Below are 17,239 nucleotides of genomic sequence, written 5' to 3'. Positions count from 1 at the left end.
TGTAGACATTGGCAGATACCAGGCACTTAAGTACTCTGGATATTGTATCCACTGCTAATCAAAGACACTTAGGACATAACAGGACAGGGCTGTCAAACTCCTGGCCCATGAGCCGGATGCATCATGTGCTGGCCACGCCCATGTCTGGTTTAGCAAAGAGGAAAAAGTCCCTATACATGACATGACACCACCATGATGACAAGTTTGACACCCCTGAGTTAGGAGAATCACAATGATGTAATCAAGTAAATTAAAATGGAACATTTCAGCTGAAATAAGATAAACAGTCCTCGACTTACAAATGTTAGTTTAATGACAGCTTGATTTTACAATAGCCTTGAAAAAAGTGATTTACATAAAAGTGATTTTTATTTATTTTATTTATATCCCACCTTTGTTATTTTTAAATAATTGAAGGCAGTAAATGTATGTGCTACTCCTTCCTCTTCCTGTGAGGTGAATTGGTACGAGAGAGAGTGATTGACCAAGAGTCATTCAGTTTGTTTTGTCTTCGAAGTTGCAACTGTTACACCCACCATAGTTATGCATTTGAAATTTGGCTCCTTGGCTGGCTTGCATTTATAATGATTACACTCTCTTCCGGTCACATGATTCTGTTTTGGGACTTTTGCAGCAGGCTTCCAATTAAGCGATATCTACTGGGGAAGCCAGATTTGCCTAATGATTGCACAATTCACTTAATAACCACATGATTTACTTAACAACCTAGATAACAATTGCGATATAATCATACCCAGTAATGTGACGCCTTTCTTAATAACTGCACTGCTAAGGGACAAAAATTCTGGTCTAAATTTTGGTCTTAAGTCAAGGATCCTGATCAGTATTTTCATGCAAATGAAATGGCACTGAAAAACAATATTTAATTCACCAAATATAAAAAGCCTCAGACACTGAAGAGTACATTGCATATGTTCAGTGCCAAGTTACAGATGTGTCAAACTATTATATATTTCCAAGACTACAATGTAATTGTTGGTACTTCCTGTGTGTAATATAATTTGAAAACATAAATGCAACTGCCTATTTATACTACTTTGGCAAAGGCCTGGTGGGTTTTCTCTACCTAAACTAAAATATTTACATGGAATGTTGAACTGTCAAATCAGTGTTCAAACCACAAAGACCAATGGATTTGTTTAATAAATTGCACCAAGAAATATTTTAAAAATCTACTTAGATCTTTTGTCATATATATATACATACATACATACATACATACATACATACATACATATATATATTAAGTTTTCGCGGGTACTTACAGAAGCCTGATGATGGCACATGAGACTCTGCTGAAACGTTGCTACAACTTTAAAAGCACAACTACAATGACGTGGGAAAATACCCGAACAAAGCTGAATACTATGTATGTATGTATGTATATATTTTATGAGGTTCTATATAATATATTCATTCCTAAATTCCTTTACCTTTATATAAGACGCTAACATTTTATATGTTAGCATAAAATAACGGAGCTTCTTCTTTGCATACTAAGGTTATGATGTAAAATTATCACATACTCTTGGTAAGACAGATTCACTAACACGTAACATATATTTCTCTTTATCCAGTAACTAATTTGATGTTAACAGAAAATTTTAAAGTTTCTTTCTTCATTTGAGAGAATACAGCTTTAGGTATTAATCACTCGTGGCATGTGTAAAATGGGAATGATTCACAGGTTTTTTGCACTGAAACAGGGTTGGTTCTTCTCAGAGGCAGTTTTAGAAATATTATATATATATATCTTTAAATTAATAAAGCGTTTATATAAATATATGTATACAATTGACTCAATTACAAAGGCTATGATCCTCCACCACATTGTTTTATTCTTAGTAAGAATTATTCAAACAATTTCAAGCTTGGTTTAAATGAAAACCTCATTGTCTTTAATCCAACAAGACAATATACAAATACTTAAGATATAAAATATTACATATTTCTTATTGAAAAGAAATTTCAATAATTTTCCCACCAAAGTAACTTAAATTTATTCAGTGTCAAGATGAATAGAGAAATTTGCATTTTACATTATAGATCAGTACTAAATAGACATTTATATTCTTAAAAAATAAATGCTCCAGTTATAATATATTCTCAAGTGCTAACCAAAATCAGATATAGTACTAGTACAGATCTTGCATGTTAAGATGTTCTAGTAAATCCTAGCTTAAAGGAAATGTCATGGAGAGTGCAAATTATTTATGAAAGATATTATAGTAGTTGAGGATGCTTTTTAAAAAAACCAAGAAAACAAATAAAAATAAGGCTTCCCCTTGTTCTGCGGCCTAGAAAACTGTATTATTAATCCATTAAAAATAAGATCAACCGTATCCTGCAATGTTCATCTAACATGTCATAACTAAAAAAAGACCCCAGCAACAATATGTCCGCTTGGACCCATCTAATTACCATGAAGACGTCTGTGTAGCATTAGGAATGCACCCAACTGACTGGGACCCAAAATGTTTCTCTCTCCAGTTTGTCAAAAATTGTTTTCAATTCATTGTATGCTGTGGTAAGATCATCATTCACGACAACTTTGTCAAAAAGATGGTTGTACTGACTTTCCATAATCTGGGCAGATTTAATCATTTCTTGAAAATCTTCTTCCTAAATAAAGAGAAGCAATTAGTCAAATATATAAAGCAAATCAAGTTACAGTACTATTAATTTTACAGAAAATTATAATTTATATATTGGGCTATAAATCTCTACACAGATAGTTCTCGACTTATGACCACAATTGAGCTCAATATTTGAGGCATTTGTGAAATGAGACATTTGTTAAGTGCGCCTTGCCCCATTTTACGACCTTTCTTGCCACAGTTATTCAATGAATAGCTGCAATTGTTAATTTAATTTCAATTTTTAAGTGAATCAGGCTTCCCCATTCACTCTGCTTGGCAGAAAATTCACAAAAGGGAGTCTGCAACCATCGTAAATATGAAACAGATGCCAAGTGTCTTGAACTTTGACCACATGATTATGGGACTGCTGCAATGGTTTTATGTGTGAAAAACAATCGTGTTACTTTTTTCAATGCTGTTGTAACTTTGAACATGCACTAAATGAATTGCTTTAAGTCGAGGACTACCTCTGTAAGGCAATTTCCCATATACAGCCCCTGCTGTAAATAGCCCAGAATTTAGATTTCAGTAGCCAGAGATAGCAATTCAATGGCCCTTTCTCACTCTGTATTTCAGTACTGCTATTTGATTTTAAAATGGAAAGTTAACATTATTTAATAGTTTATTAAAATTATAATTAATAATTGTGATAATTATTTTAACTGTTACAAAATGTTATCTCAAATTCAGATTATTTTGAAACTTGATTTTGCCCAATTTCTAAATAATCCCCATTCTCATACATATCAGACATTAGTCAATAAATAATAATAAACTGTCTCTGTGTTAGAAACAGAACTAGAAAAATTTATTTAAATTGTTTATAGGAATGATGCCTTGAGAAGCATATTATTTAAAATTAGGTCTGCTGAAAGGAAGAGATTCAGTAAGACAGTATATTTATTTTTGGAATTTTGAAAAGAATCCAAAGAATCCTTCTTTTTAGATTCCTACATCTCTCTTTACAGCTCATTCAATGTTTATGTTTTTGGAAAAACTGAATGTAACCATATAAAATTAAGACAGAAATCTTAAAAAAAGAACATACTTAATTTACAAAAAAAATCAGTTTTACAAGTAAATTTGTATTGGACAGTCATTGCTGAAATGGACTAAAATTGTCCAAATTTTGTATTTTTAAATAACCAAATCTGAAAGGTATAAAAATTAAAATTTATTTTCATTTTTCTAGGAAAGCAAAATTTACTCACTTGAAAAGGCTTGGCAGCACCTTTTTCGTCCTTGCTTGAAATTATTTTGGCATTTCTTCGTGTCTCTCTTAAACGCTCAATTGATGGAGGTTTTATAAATATCACAAATGGTTTGAATTCCAAAGTCCTTAGATGCTTCACTGTCTGGAGGGATGAAAAAATTAAGGTAAACGTGTTGATATTAAAATGTATTTACTCTGAAACAAGACAAGTCTTGTGGCATTCCTCTCTAATAACAGATAGTCTTATTAGATATAAATTATGCAGCATTTTAATTGTTCGATATAACATACAACGTTTCATTCAAAATGATTCTTTGCAGAATTTTATGAAATGCTGGTCATTTTTGGTCCTGTATTGTAGTATCTTTAACACTGAAATGAGAATAAGGGATGATGTAAATTCTGAACAAGGTTTTAGACTAAACAATGTATTTTAATATTCAGATCCACACTTTCTTTTTACTAACAGTTCTAGTACAGTTGCTAGCAAGTTAATAATTCTCTTTCACTAGGAATTTCCTCCTTGAATTGTTAATAGACTACAGAACATATTAGCTTAATGGTAGGAAAATTAAACACTTTATTGTTTACTTACATGAGGCTGTACATCTAACAAACAAACTTTATTTTTTGCCAGAACAGCTCTAACTGAGTCAATGCTGGTACCATAATAATTATTTTTATATTCCCCATATTCAATAAATCTGAAATAAAAAATAATTTTTATATTTCTTACAAAATCTTATTCTCACATATATTTTTTAAAAAGAAAGATAAACTGATATCTTTATCTATTGATAAAGGGAATCAAATGCCAAGTAACATTTTTTAAAGAAATCCAGATGTTTTTAAAAATTGAATGAAAAATCCTAATTATTACAAAATATCTTATTTCAAATTCAAATTATTTCAAAACTTTATTTGTCCAGCATCAAAACCCTGGAACAATGCTAGATCAATTAGTGTAAATCTTCATAGGGCATATGTTGGACACAAAGCATGCATGCTTAATTCTTTTCTATTTTCAAAATACCCTTTAAATGCAGACTGAAACTTCTGATAGATTCATCTTGTGTTTGTCTTTGGACTAAACTTAATTTCAAATGATGGCATGTAATGTGTATTTCACTCAGTTTTCAACTGAGGTGCAATACATATGGTTTATACTAGAAATTGAAATTAAACTATGCTTTTGGCATCCAAGAATGTTCATCAAGTTAGCTTTGGCATTTCGCAGAACACTGAGATGAAGGAACAGCCTCACACTAGCAATGCAAAATGGCACACACAAAAAATAAGACATGAATTTCGTGCTTCCCACATACTTGTTATTCTGTATATCTGTCTCGAACAAGTGCTTGGAAATAAAAGTGTATTCAACACCATCACTTTCTTGGCTTCTTCGTGGTCTTGTTGTGTCTGGTTTTATTGAAAGAGCATTAAAAACCACTTTGAAAATAAATGAAAACAAACAGTTCTATTCTACTGATTTTAATTACCACCAAACTGTTAAAATTCAAGTAGACAGAATTCAACTCTTAGAAACTCATGTGAAAATTTAAATACAAGAAATCTATCCTGTGTTCTCAAACATTAATCTGGAACGGGTTTTGGTTGGTACATATCCTCTCCTTGCTGTCATGTACCTTCTATATCAAATAGCAATAATCCCATTATGTTTGACTACTCAGTCTACTGTAACTCTGATGTCAAATGCTGTTTCTAATGATTTCCATAGTTGATAGAAGACTGGCAATATAAGAAGTCACACAAGGACTACGTTTGTCTCCTCTGCATAAAAAACCCTTCGCCTACTTGTTTCCACCATGCAATGTTAGAGAAATTGAGCCAATTTATTTACGTTCCTCATGAAGTGGAAGATTCTTTAAAAAAACTTAATTCGGATATTCTTGCCCTATTCAACTCCAAGCAGATTATATTTATGCTAATTAAAAGGAAGCTGAATCTTACATTAGGAATTTATAGAGCAGGCTTTTTCACTTACGTGGAACTGTTACACCATAATGGTGAGTGTCACTGATTAACAATTTCCGTTTTAGTTCATTCAGTCCTACACCAACAGGACCTGAAAGTTTAAATGTGTTTCAGTTAATTGTTCTGATTATTAATATTATAACATAGTACAGTAGCTCTGTTTAAAATCCAAAATATTACTCAAAAGTTTTTTTATTGGAAGAACTCCAGTGTCTTCAGTATTCACTAAGTGGATAGGATTACCAAAGTCTATGGGTTTCCCAAATTTTGGCTTTTCACTATCTCTGAAATCAATAGCCTGTCATTTACTCTGCCAAAGATACACAACCTTGAATGGTCAATTGGCTAATGTTAAAAAAGAATGTTGATGGAATATGAAGATTAAGGTACTAATCTCAAAATTCATGATGTTATATCCTTCCTTTTTTCTCAGTTTATTTAATATGGACCATACTTTGACTTAAAAGGGCAATGTGTGATTATATCTGAAGCTGTTTCAGAAATCTTTGGTTTTCCTCAATAAAAGTTGTGTGCTATTCAGGAATGCATTTTGTTCATCTACTTGTTGGGCTTAGATTAAAATGTTCAGAAAGAAATACACTTTTGAACAAAACTCCAAATTATGCAATAGTTAATTATAATTTAGCCAAGATTAACACATGAAACACATTATTGAGGAATACTGACAACTTTAAATGTATTATTTAAGTCTAATAATGATTATACATTTCAGCTACAGCTAGCTGGTCCCTGTGGAACCCAATAAGACAGAGGTCTCCAACATTGGCAACTTTAAGACTTGTGGACTTCAACTCCCAGAATTCCTCCTCCAGTCATGTTAGCTCAGGAATTCTGAAAGTTGAAGTCCACAAGTCTTAAAGTTGCCAGGTTGGAGACCCCTGCAATAAGATATTCAAGATATCTTCAAGAACACTGACATATAAGGTAGGATTAACATTTCTGGTTTCTCCCCTCTCCAACTTTTCTTTAGCTCCAGCTATAATATTTTTCCCTTCTCTATTTGGAACAACCATTTTCAATCGTGATAACTCAAAGATGGGTAGACTTCAACTCCCAGAATTCCCCAGCCAGCTACAGGTATAAAGGAAAAGGGGTAACTCCCACTTTTTTTCCATTGTCACCTGCCCTCTATTTGTACCTGTATTCTAGGGAGATAGCAATAGCACTTAGACATATACCGCTTTATAGTGTTTTCAGCCCTCTCTAAGCGGTTTACAGCCAGCATATTGCACACAACAATTTGGGTCCTCATTTTATCCACCTCGGAAGGATGGAAGGCTGAGTCAACCTTGAGCCTGGTGGGATTTGAACTGCCAAACTCTAGGCAACTGGCCGCAGAAGTTACAGTACTTACAGTACTGCACTCTAACCACTGCGCCACAGAGGCTCCTAGGAGATGCTGCCCTCTTCCTTGATGGCCAAAGATTAGGCCAAAAGCACAAATAGAAGATACCTCATACAATTAAACAAATCTGCCAAGAAGTAATGACAGCAAATTCTTATTTTATTTGTGGTTTGTCATAGGGCATTTTGCTAATATAAGGAAATGCACATCCCTTGACTAAGAAAATTTAAAAAAACTGATGAGATTTATTATCCTTTAAGAAGGGCCTATAAAACATATAAATGGAGACAAATATTCATCTTAAATTTATCTTAAATTCTTAAATTTTAAAGAAATTTTAAATTTTCTTCCCAGAAAGTAATATTGCTATGTGTATACTGCATGTGGTTCTGCGAAATAGCGCCACATACTATTACTTTTCAATCTGTTAGAAAATAACTAAATAAAATTGATTATCTATTTTTCAGGTTATTCAGTAGTTACTATTATATTTAAATAATGAAATATAAATATATTTATGTAAGAAAAAATCAGCTATATATGTGCTGTTGAAGTTCTCCACAGCAATGCATATATTTTGATTTCCACATATCCAGTTTTGCTGAGAAAGTTTTAGAACACTCAGTGCATATTTGATCATTGTGTTAAAGTGTTTTGTTGACTGTCAGAAATCACTTAGGCAATAACAAGTGATTTTATTTGGGGGCTGGGAAAATATCTCAAGTAGAATTCAATAAACATTTTAGCTTGGATCCCAACTTTTTATTACACAAACAGAAAGATTGTTGTATGTATGGAAGAGATCCCTCTGCTCATGAGAGAATTGGTTCTTTCAGTGCCACTTGCTTTTCACTTAAGGATCTGGCATTTCTAAAATTGATTCACTGGGAATAAGTAGTTTGCATGGTATGTGCACAACCTATCACAATAAATAAAAAATTACCTAAACCTGCAAACACCTAAACAATTAAAATATGGGTGTGTGTGCAGACTTAACTAACAGGAAGGAAGTTTGATTTGGAACATCATGAGAAATGACCTAATGATAATAGCTGAGGCAATTCTATTTCATTAATCGCAGAACTACACTGGAATGGGACAATTCATTTCAGCCAAGTTGCCACAGCCAACTTGCTGTGGGACAATTCCACACAGGATAACTCAATGTGATAAATATTACCTGTCACCGTTTCTTTGACATTACTTTCATTTTTGTGGAACTGGACATTTTGTGGAGGACATTTGTCATGTTGAGTTTGTCCCGTGGTAAGTGTCCTGTGACAAATTGGCAAGTTGTTCTGTGGCAAGTTGGCTACGATAAGATGGCCATGGTGAGTTGGCTTCACAAGTTTTCCTAGACCTGTATTACCCCATATATCAGGATGTTATCTTCCTTATATAATAAAATCACCGCCCAGACATGACTGAAGCCTATGTCAGGGTCATCAGACACAGCAACTAAGCAAGCAAGCAAACAAAAAAACAAACAGCCTGGCATGGAATGGGAAAAAAGTGTGTGTTTCAACTTTGTACTGTTCTGAGGATGACAAATATTTTAAGTGCAAAATAGGCTGTTTCAACTATTTTAAAACTCTCAAACATCCCTATGTTTCAGGGTTTCAAGCCAAAAATATTTCTGGAACAGTCTATTTCATGCACAGCAAGAGGCATTTCAGATTCAAGACCATCTATGTTCTCTACATCACTACTTTAAAAGCTGAATTATGTATTGGAACAATGATAAAACCGAAAGAAGAATGTACCTTTTTCATCCCATTTCCCCTCAAAAGATTGAAATACACCTCTAAAAGGAAATAAAAACAGAAAAGAAGACAGGAGGACCTTTTCCCATTGCTATTACTAACTCAATTGTAATGAAGTAAAGGGGGGGGGGGGTTGCAATCCAACCAAACCACAAGCTGCACTAGTGAGATTTTTCAAAAACTAAGACAGAATATTATACAGATAATCCTCAATTTACAACCCAAAACCCAATTTTGACCCCAAAATTAATGTTGCTAAGCAAGATAATTGTTAAGTGAGTTTTGCTCCATTTTATAATATTTTTTGACACATTTGTTAAGTAAACCACTGCAATTGTTAGTAACATGGTTGTTAAGGGAATCTGGCTTCCCCATTGACTTTGCTTGTCAGAAGGTCACAAAATGCATGACACTATGGCATCACTAATATGAACCAGTTGTCAAGGATCTGAATTTTGGTCACAGGACCATGGGGATGTTGCAATGGTTATGTGAAAAATGATTGTGCCACTTTTTTCAATGCTATTATAACTCAGAACAGAAAGTGTACAAAAAGCAAGCACATGGTTTCTGCAGACCAACAGTGGAAGTAGTAAGGCTACTCAGGCTTATTTTAAAAATAAGAATGTTCTTATTAAATAAACTGGACCAAATAAGGTTGAAATCATGTTATAAAACATTTATGCTCGGTGAGGATGCTAAATTTAATTAAAAACAAGTAGGTAATATTTTAAACAGATTCCAACAAAAGTTTTAATCCAGTTTTGTGTCAATTGACTATATGAAAAAATAATTATCTGACCTTCTGTTCCTTGACAAAAATATTAAATTTATGTCACACGCCATATTGGACACTACTACCAGTAGTAGCTCACATAAAGCTTTTAAAAATCTGATAATTTGTACTATGCTTCAATTAATATTGCCAGTTTTTCCACATTTTATCTAAGACACTTTTATGATTTTGGCCAGACTTATGCCGTTTCTAATACCAAGAGAACAAAAAACATCAAGATGACTGAAGATTGCAATAAATTTGTGAACTGCTTTTGTTACTGTAAAAGCACACTTTCTGCACTTGATTTATTATTTCCAAAATAAAATAAAATTTCTAAATATTTCTTAGAGTTAGCAGATGTGATTTGCTATAAAAAGTCTACTTATCACACTTTTCACGGGATTCTGTTGATATAGGTATAAAAGCAACTCAACCATATTATTACTTACTGTGTAGAACCCACAATTTCTTGCTCACAGTAGTAGGTGCCTGAATTTGTGCATTAGAAAATGGAAAGCTGTTTTTAAAACTGATTTTAAGTATCCCCTTGGAAATAAACTTTATAAAAACAGCAGCACTACAGTTTGTAATAGTCCCTGACAGAGGGTCATATTCTTCTGGTTTGCAATTTTTAAATGGAAAAATTCTATCAATGAAATGTAACGCAACGAATGCTAGAAAAGTTGAAAATATTTGATTTTGAATTAAATTAATAAAATATCTTAAAGAACTATGCTGTTATTAGTGTGAAAACACTAAGACTTTCTAAATTGTACTTCGCTTTGTAACTGATTAAATTCAAGAATCTATGTTCTGGAACAAAAATACATAACTCTGTTAATTCTAATGGCTTATATTGGATCATTTAGTTAATGGTTTTAACTATAAGGATAATATAGCAAGAACAAGCACAATAGGACAGCCTCTATCTATACTGGCAACTGACAGTCCCCAGTTAGGTATGACAGAGCAATTTGGGTAATTTTAAAACATAGTAAAGATCAATATGCTATCTAGAGGACCTTAATAAATAACATACCATACTAAGTTATATAAATACATGAATCTGTTCATATATTTATATAACATAGTATGGTATGTTGTTTATTATAAGGAACCATTCCTGATAATCAGAATTTTTGCAAGAATAGAGAGTATTATTAGTGGCACATAATAAAGTCCTAGCAGTTTACTCTTGAATCATAGAAATGATATGAACAATGACATCCTAAAACTCTAAGGAAAGAGTAACTGATGAAAGTTACAAAAGCTACTACAAAAGGTATTCTATGACACTTTTAGTTTAATTTTTGGGGAAAGGAGGTTTGGAGTTCTACATAATATAGGCGACTGGCCCATTTAGTGAATAGTAACAAATTAAGACAGTAGAAGCAATTCCAGATTGCAACTAAGTTTCTCGATGTTCCTTAAACCATCTTGGAATTCCACTCTGGATTGCAGTGGGTTGGTGCTCAGTTTATGGTCAGGCAATGGATTTTTGCCCTTCCCATCTATAAAGAAAAGTCTAGTCTGCCATGTTTGAATGGGTCTTCCAGCGTCTGCCTTTTCCCCTTAGGAAATATTTTCATTTCACTAAATGACATGCTTTGATTTCCCAAAGATTTGCATCCAAAGACACTTCCCACCCCTGCCCACATTTCTTCTTCAACACTATCACTTCACACTATCACTTCCTCCATTGATCCATCCATTTTATATCTCCGTCTGTCTCATTTTTACATGACTCTAGCCAGCTTAGACAAAATAAATGCAAGTCACTAATATACCATTGTTGTTCGATACAACAATATTCCAGACAAGAATGGTGTTCTTTACTTCCATGTTCTACTGTGATAAATGTCTAGGGAGGAAGAACTAATGTTTCAGCTTTATGGAAGCAAGTTTAATGAAGCTCTCAGTTTTATTCCAAAATGACAACGCTGCACCTTAAAAAGATTTGGGTAGAAGGGAAGCTTTACAGTCTGCAAAAAGAAGGGGGAAATTATTTACCCAGCTGAATCAGAAACTGAAAGAAATCTGCCCACTTGGAAATAGGAGATGTAAGGAGAGGAAGTGGAAAAACATAGAATGTTCATTTTAACTTGCTTTCTCATTGTATCAACCACAAGATGGTAATGAAAATAATGAGGAGGGGGAAGAAGTGATGGATGACCAATGAAGAACATAAAGAGTAAAGGCTCAGGATGAAATGGGTTCATGGGAGCAGGAGCAACCACCACATGAGAGGAGATGCTGTAGCTCATTGGAACTGGATAGAAATAAGTGCTATAGATAGACCATCTGCTTGGAAGGGCTTATAAGGCTTATGATGGGGGAAAAAAGAAGTTCTGAAGTAGAACTTCAAAAAAAGGGATGTATTTGTGATGAAATGAAAGATTGAATGATGTCATGTACTGTTGCGTTCAAGAAAAATTGGGCATACTGGACTGGTGAAGGGGTCAACAGATATGCACTTCTACTCTAGGAAGGGTGAAGATGATCCACAATAAGTAGGCATACAACAGGATAACTTGGGCCTTGGGAAAGGAAGAGAAATCCTTTGGGGTTATTGAAATTATTTGAAGTCTTGGGACAACAGAATTCAGAATTCTTAGGCAGAAATCCAGCACTTTCCTTTTGCATAAACTATACATATAGGCTGTAATTAAAAAGCTATATGTTCCTGAAAAAGCTAATTTTCAAATAGTGAAATGCTTAATATAGAGCAGGACCTTAAATGTTGGCAACTGTAACTATGAAACACCCTTTCTGTGGAAATTCCAATACACAAATACCTCTTAAAGCCTTAAGAACAGAACAAGCAGCAATCTTGACTTGTTAATTTACTCTATTATTTGATTATAATGTTCATTTAATTTTTTCAAAAGCAGGTGATTATAACAGATGGGTGAAGGTTGAAATTTACAACATTTCTGACATGCACATACAACCGTTTTTGCTCAAGCTTTGATTTTTTTCAAATTTAAAAACACAAAACAAGCATGGCAATGAAAAACAATTATAATAAAATGAAAAGCAATACAGTCCAAGTTCCATCATTTGACTTAACCTCTTAACTGAGGAGTTAACACTTACCAACTAAGACAATAAGTCTATATTTTTCATTAGGTTGCCGCCTATATTTTGCTACTTCTTCATAGGTAGGAACATCTGCAGTGTCATATTGATCACTCTTCTTGCATTCATACATTGTCTTGTTTGTTTTTTTATCCTTTCTGCTTAGGCGAAAACTTCTCCTAAAACCAGCTGTAGTTACATTTTAAAAAAAGGGAATATAAATGTTACTAGCTAATAAAGCAAACCACCTAAAACAAATGTTCCTTCAAGCAAAACATTTACTATTTGTATTATTAACATTTTCACCATTATTTCTTCATATAAGTATATACAGATTATAATACAAAATGCTTCTATTCCTCCAAATATCATATATTATTTTGCTCATATACATTAGGACACTGAAATTAATATTAGTTTTTTTAAAAAATATGTTGAGTAACAAGAAAATCCTTTAAAGATACTACAGTTATTTTTTCTTGAGGCTCATATTCTATAAATGTATATTATAGATAAAAATTAGATGCAATATCTAAAATTTGTTCAGTTTCACATTTAAGGCATATTTGTCTTAGAAACTCAAACCAAGAACATACTTTGGCCCTCAAATATACACAATTTGCTTTAAAAAACCCCACCTTAATTCAAAGATATCCAGAACTGTAATTGGTAACTATAAAATGCATAGAATACTTTAACATAGGTTGCTTGTCTATATATGCCTATTAGTCCCAGCAAAAGTCATATGGTTGATATCCATCCTGTTCAAAATGACATACTGTTAATTATAGACAGGGATTAATAATGCCATGGCCTAGTTCCATTAGAAATAATACAATCTTTTCAGTCACCATAAGCAAGTTTAACAACAAAATAATAATTTATTCATTAAACATGACCTAAAGAATAATTAAGGAAATTATCATATAATAGTTTTAAAATTAAAAGGAGTGAAAAAATTAGAATAGTCAATATAAATAATGCACAAACATTTTTTTTATTTTATCCCATTTTTTTCATATACAATTCAAAATGTTAAACAAACCTAATACTCCTTCTCCTATTTTCCTACAATAACAATTTGGTGAGATGAGCTTGGCTGAGACAGAGTAAATGGTCCAAATTTTTACTGAAGTGTTCAACTAGAGTTCACATGACCATAGGACGCTATGAATGCCATAAACAACTATTGGTAGCGAAATGATCAACTCTTGATCATGTGACCATGGAGACACTGACAGTTGTAAGTGCAAGGATTAGTCATAAAATTACTTTTTCCGTACTGTTCCAACTTTGAATGGTCGCTAAAGAGGCAAGTAATTAAGTAAGATGTACCTGTATATTATTTTAATGGTAGGAAATCTGCAAAACACAGATTATCTACTCCCCAACTGGGATTCATTGCTATTTCATATGATGATAAGCAAGCATGTGATAAGCAAGCATGACACATAGATATTGCTGAGCAGATTACATCAGGAAGCGGTTCAGATACTGTCAACGCATTGTTATTAGAAGCACTATTAACCCAAGGCAATCCTAAGTGAGATGAAATTTAATGAAGATGAAACAGCCATCTTATAGCACTAATTACTAATTATATTTTAAATGGTGCTTCTCTGGGAGACCAGTAATGACGGTGCTAAGAGGGAGCCCAGAAGTCACTTACATTTTGATGGTTTCAATATTATGAGCTTCATGAGATACTGGGGCAACAAGGCTCTGAGTAAAGGTTAGAATAATTATGAATTGGGTGTTCTTCATAGTCTGCCTTCCTAATGAAACATGAAATTTTGACATTCTAATGCAGTGACCCACAAAGTTGAAATAGGAATGTACAGTGACCATCTGTGAAGAGGAAAAGCTGCAGCATTTTAAAAAAAATAGCTCAAAAGCAAGATACAATACAACGAAGGGAGTTCCAAAAGAAACTTGGGAAAGGACAAAACACTGAATTACCTTAATAAATCCACAAGAAAGATGAAATGAGAGGGGGAAAAAAGATCTGGAGTAGGTAAACTGCAAACACTTTTCAGTGTTGAACAATGTTGTGGAAAAAACTAAAGAGCTTTTGGCAGTTGGACTGAATTTAGGGAATTAGTGAATGAAGCTCTTGCATTTCCATCCTAGCTGAATGATGTTATAGAACTAGCTGTTATAGAACAGACACATGGAGTTTACAAAGAACATGAACGATTTAACTCTGGTAATAGCAATAGCATTTAGCAATAGCACCTAGACTTATATAGACTTCACAGTGCTTTATAGCCCTCTCTAAGCAGTTTACAGTCAGTATCTTGCCCCCATCAATCTGGGTCCTCATTTTAACCCCTTTGGAAGGATGGAAGGCTAAGTCAACCTTGAGCCTAGTGAGATTTGAACTGGCAAATTGCAGGTAGTCAGCAGAAGTAGCTTGCAGTACTGCACTCTAACCACTGCGGCACTGCTGCTCATAGTACGAATGCAAAGCAAAGTACGAATGGGGGCGAAGCCAACTCCCATCCCTCCACCCCGATGACAACAGATCACACTAGCCATTTGATGGGCTCCATCCCTCTCTGGATTCCCCAGGTCCGCTGGCAAAACCAGGTCTTCAGTGCCTTTCGGAAGTGCTAGAGTGGGGACCATTCTAATCTCTGGGAGCCACCACGGAGAAGGCTCTTCATCTGGGTCCTACCAGGTATATCTCCCTCAGGGTAGGACCCACAACATTCCCTGCCTCCTTGCTCTAATGTGTCGGGTAGATGTCACTGGCAAGAGATGTTTCCTCAGATAACCCAGACCCAAGACATGAAGGGGTTTAAAGGTGACAACCAGCACCTTGAATTGTACTGGAAGCAAATCGGCAACCAATGCAGCTCCTACAGGAGAGGTGACATGTGCATACCGGGGTCTGCACAAAATTATGTGGGCCGCTGCATTTTGCACCAACTGGAGGTTCTGGATGCTCTTAAAAGGCAGCCCCATGTAGAGCATGTTGCAATAATCAAGATGGGAAGTGACCAGGGCATGAGTGACTGTGGGTGGGGACCGTTGATCCAGGAAAAGGCATAACTGGTGCACAACCCATAGTTGGCAAAGGCCCTTCTGGCCATGACCGCCACCTGCTCTTCAAACAGGAGTTGTAAGTCCAGGAAAACCCCAAGATTACGCACAGGGTCTGTTTGGGATAGTGCCACCCCATCCAAGACTAAAGGCGGTAATTCTCCCTGAGCCAAGGAATCCTAAACCCAGAGCCACTCAGTCTTGCAAGAGTTTAGTTTCAACCCGTTGCTCCCCATCCAGCCCCTAGCAGCTTCCAAGCACCGCGAGAGGCAGCACACAGCGACATTTAACTCACCACAAGCTGAGACATACAGCTGAGTATCATCAACATATTGGTGATACCTCAGACTATGGTGATGGATAATCTCACCCAACGGTTTCATATAAATGTTGAACAGGAGCGGAGAGTACCGAGCCCTGCGGAACCCCATAAAGCAGTGGGCGAGGGCTGAATCTTTCCCCTCCTATCAACACTGACTGAGAGCGGCCGCAGAAGGGAAGTGAACCAAGACAGCAAAAGGCCTCCTACTCCCATCCCCCAAAGCCACCCCAGAAGAATCCCACGATCAATGGTATCAAAAGCCGCCAAGAGGTCAAATAGAGCAAGGATGGATGCACTACCCCCATCCCGCCAGAGATCATCCAAAAGTGCAACTAATGCTGTTTTTGTCCTAAATCCAGGCCTGACTGGTAGGGATCAAGATAATCCGTTTCATCCAGAAACCTCTGGAGCTGCTCTGCCTTCTCAACAACCTTGCCCAAAAAGGGAAGACTGGAGACAGGTCGGAAATTATCCAACCGGGTAGAATCCAGTGGTGGTTTTTTAAGAAGAAAGCGGACCACAGCCTCCTTAAAGTGCTGGGGCAGTGTCCCCTTCTGTAGAGTTATGTTAGTTGCAGCATCCTCATGATAATATACTTGCTATTTGTGACTTTCTTTGCAAGTTTCCTACAAAGTTGGTGGGAAAGCTGGCGGGATGTAGCAAAATGGCATTCACATGATGTCCTCACTTTAAGATCCAGAGTGATTTGATTAATGACAACAACAAGAAATCCTGGAATTTTCATTGTTAAGCAGTGTGGTCATCATACTTTCCAACCATCTTGCTTAATGGCAGAAATTGCAGTCCCAATTACCATTGTTACATGAAGACTGCCTGAATTTTGGAGAAATTAGAATAAAATAATTTCCTATTTGATCAGTCATGGGAAAATGTCTGCAGTTTAATAAATCATAGCAGCAGAAAAGAAGTAGCAGCCACAGATCTAGCTAGGCTCTTACTAAATTTTAGTATTTATCTGTGTATTTCTTTCCTTGATGGATTTGTGTTTTTACTGAAAT

At 34.9% G+C, this 17,239-nt stretch overlaps 1 protein-coding gene across 5 annotated transcripts in view; it reads right to left on the bottom strand.

Annotated features, from left to right (window-relative positions):
• Window positions 1-1,836: 1,836 nt before the first annotated feature.
• The window catches only part of MPP7 (MAGUK p55 scaffold protein 7), a 77,481-nt gene continuing 62,078 nt past the window's right edge, over window positions 1,837-17,239 (bottom strand). For all 5 annotated transcript variants that reach the window (XM_087916873.1, XM_026710029.2, XM_026710030.2 and 2 more), the window contains 6 exons: window positions 12,872-13,042; window positions 5,879-5,959; window positions 5,199-5,292; window positions 4,469-4,577; window positions 3,872-4,015; window positions 1,837-2,643 (listed from right to left, as the gene is read on the bottom strand). In XM_087916873.1, coding sequence (XP_087772999.1) covers window positions 2,464-2,643; window positions 3,872-4,015; window positions 4,469-4,577; window positions 5,199-5,292; window positions 5,879-5,959; window positions 12,872-13,042 — 779 coding nt within the window. In that variant the 3' untranslated portion in view covers window positions 1,837-2,463. The remainder of the gene's footprint in view (window positions 2,644-3,871; window positions 4,016-4,468; window positions 4,578-5,198; window positions 5,293-5,878; window positions 5,960-12,871; window positions 13,043-17,239) is intronic.

Source organism: Pseudonaja textilis, chromosome Z (genome assembly GCF_049901715.1).
Source record: "Pseudonaja textilis isolate UNSWEBS1 chromosome Z, rPseTex1.2, whole genome shotgun sequence".
Classification (NCBI taxonomy): domain Eukaryota; kingdom Metazoa; phylum Chordata; class Lepidosauria; order Squamata; family Elapidae; genus Pseudonaja; species Pseudonaja textilis.
This window is presented reverse-complemented; position numbering and strand designations above follow the sequence as displayed.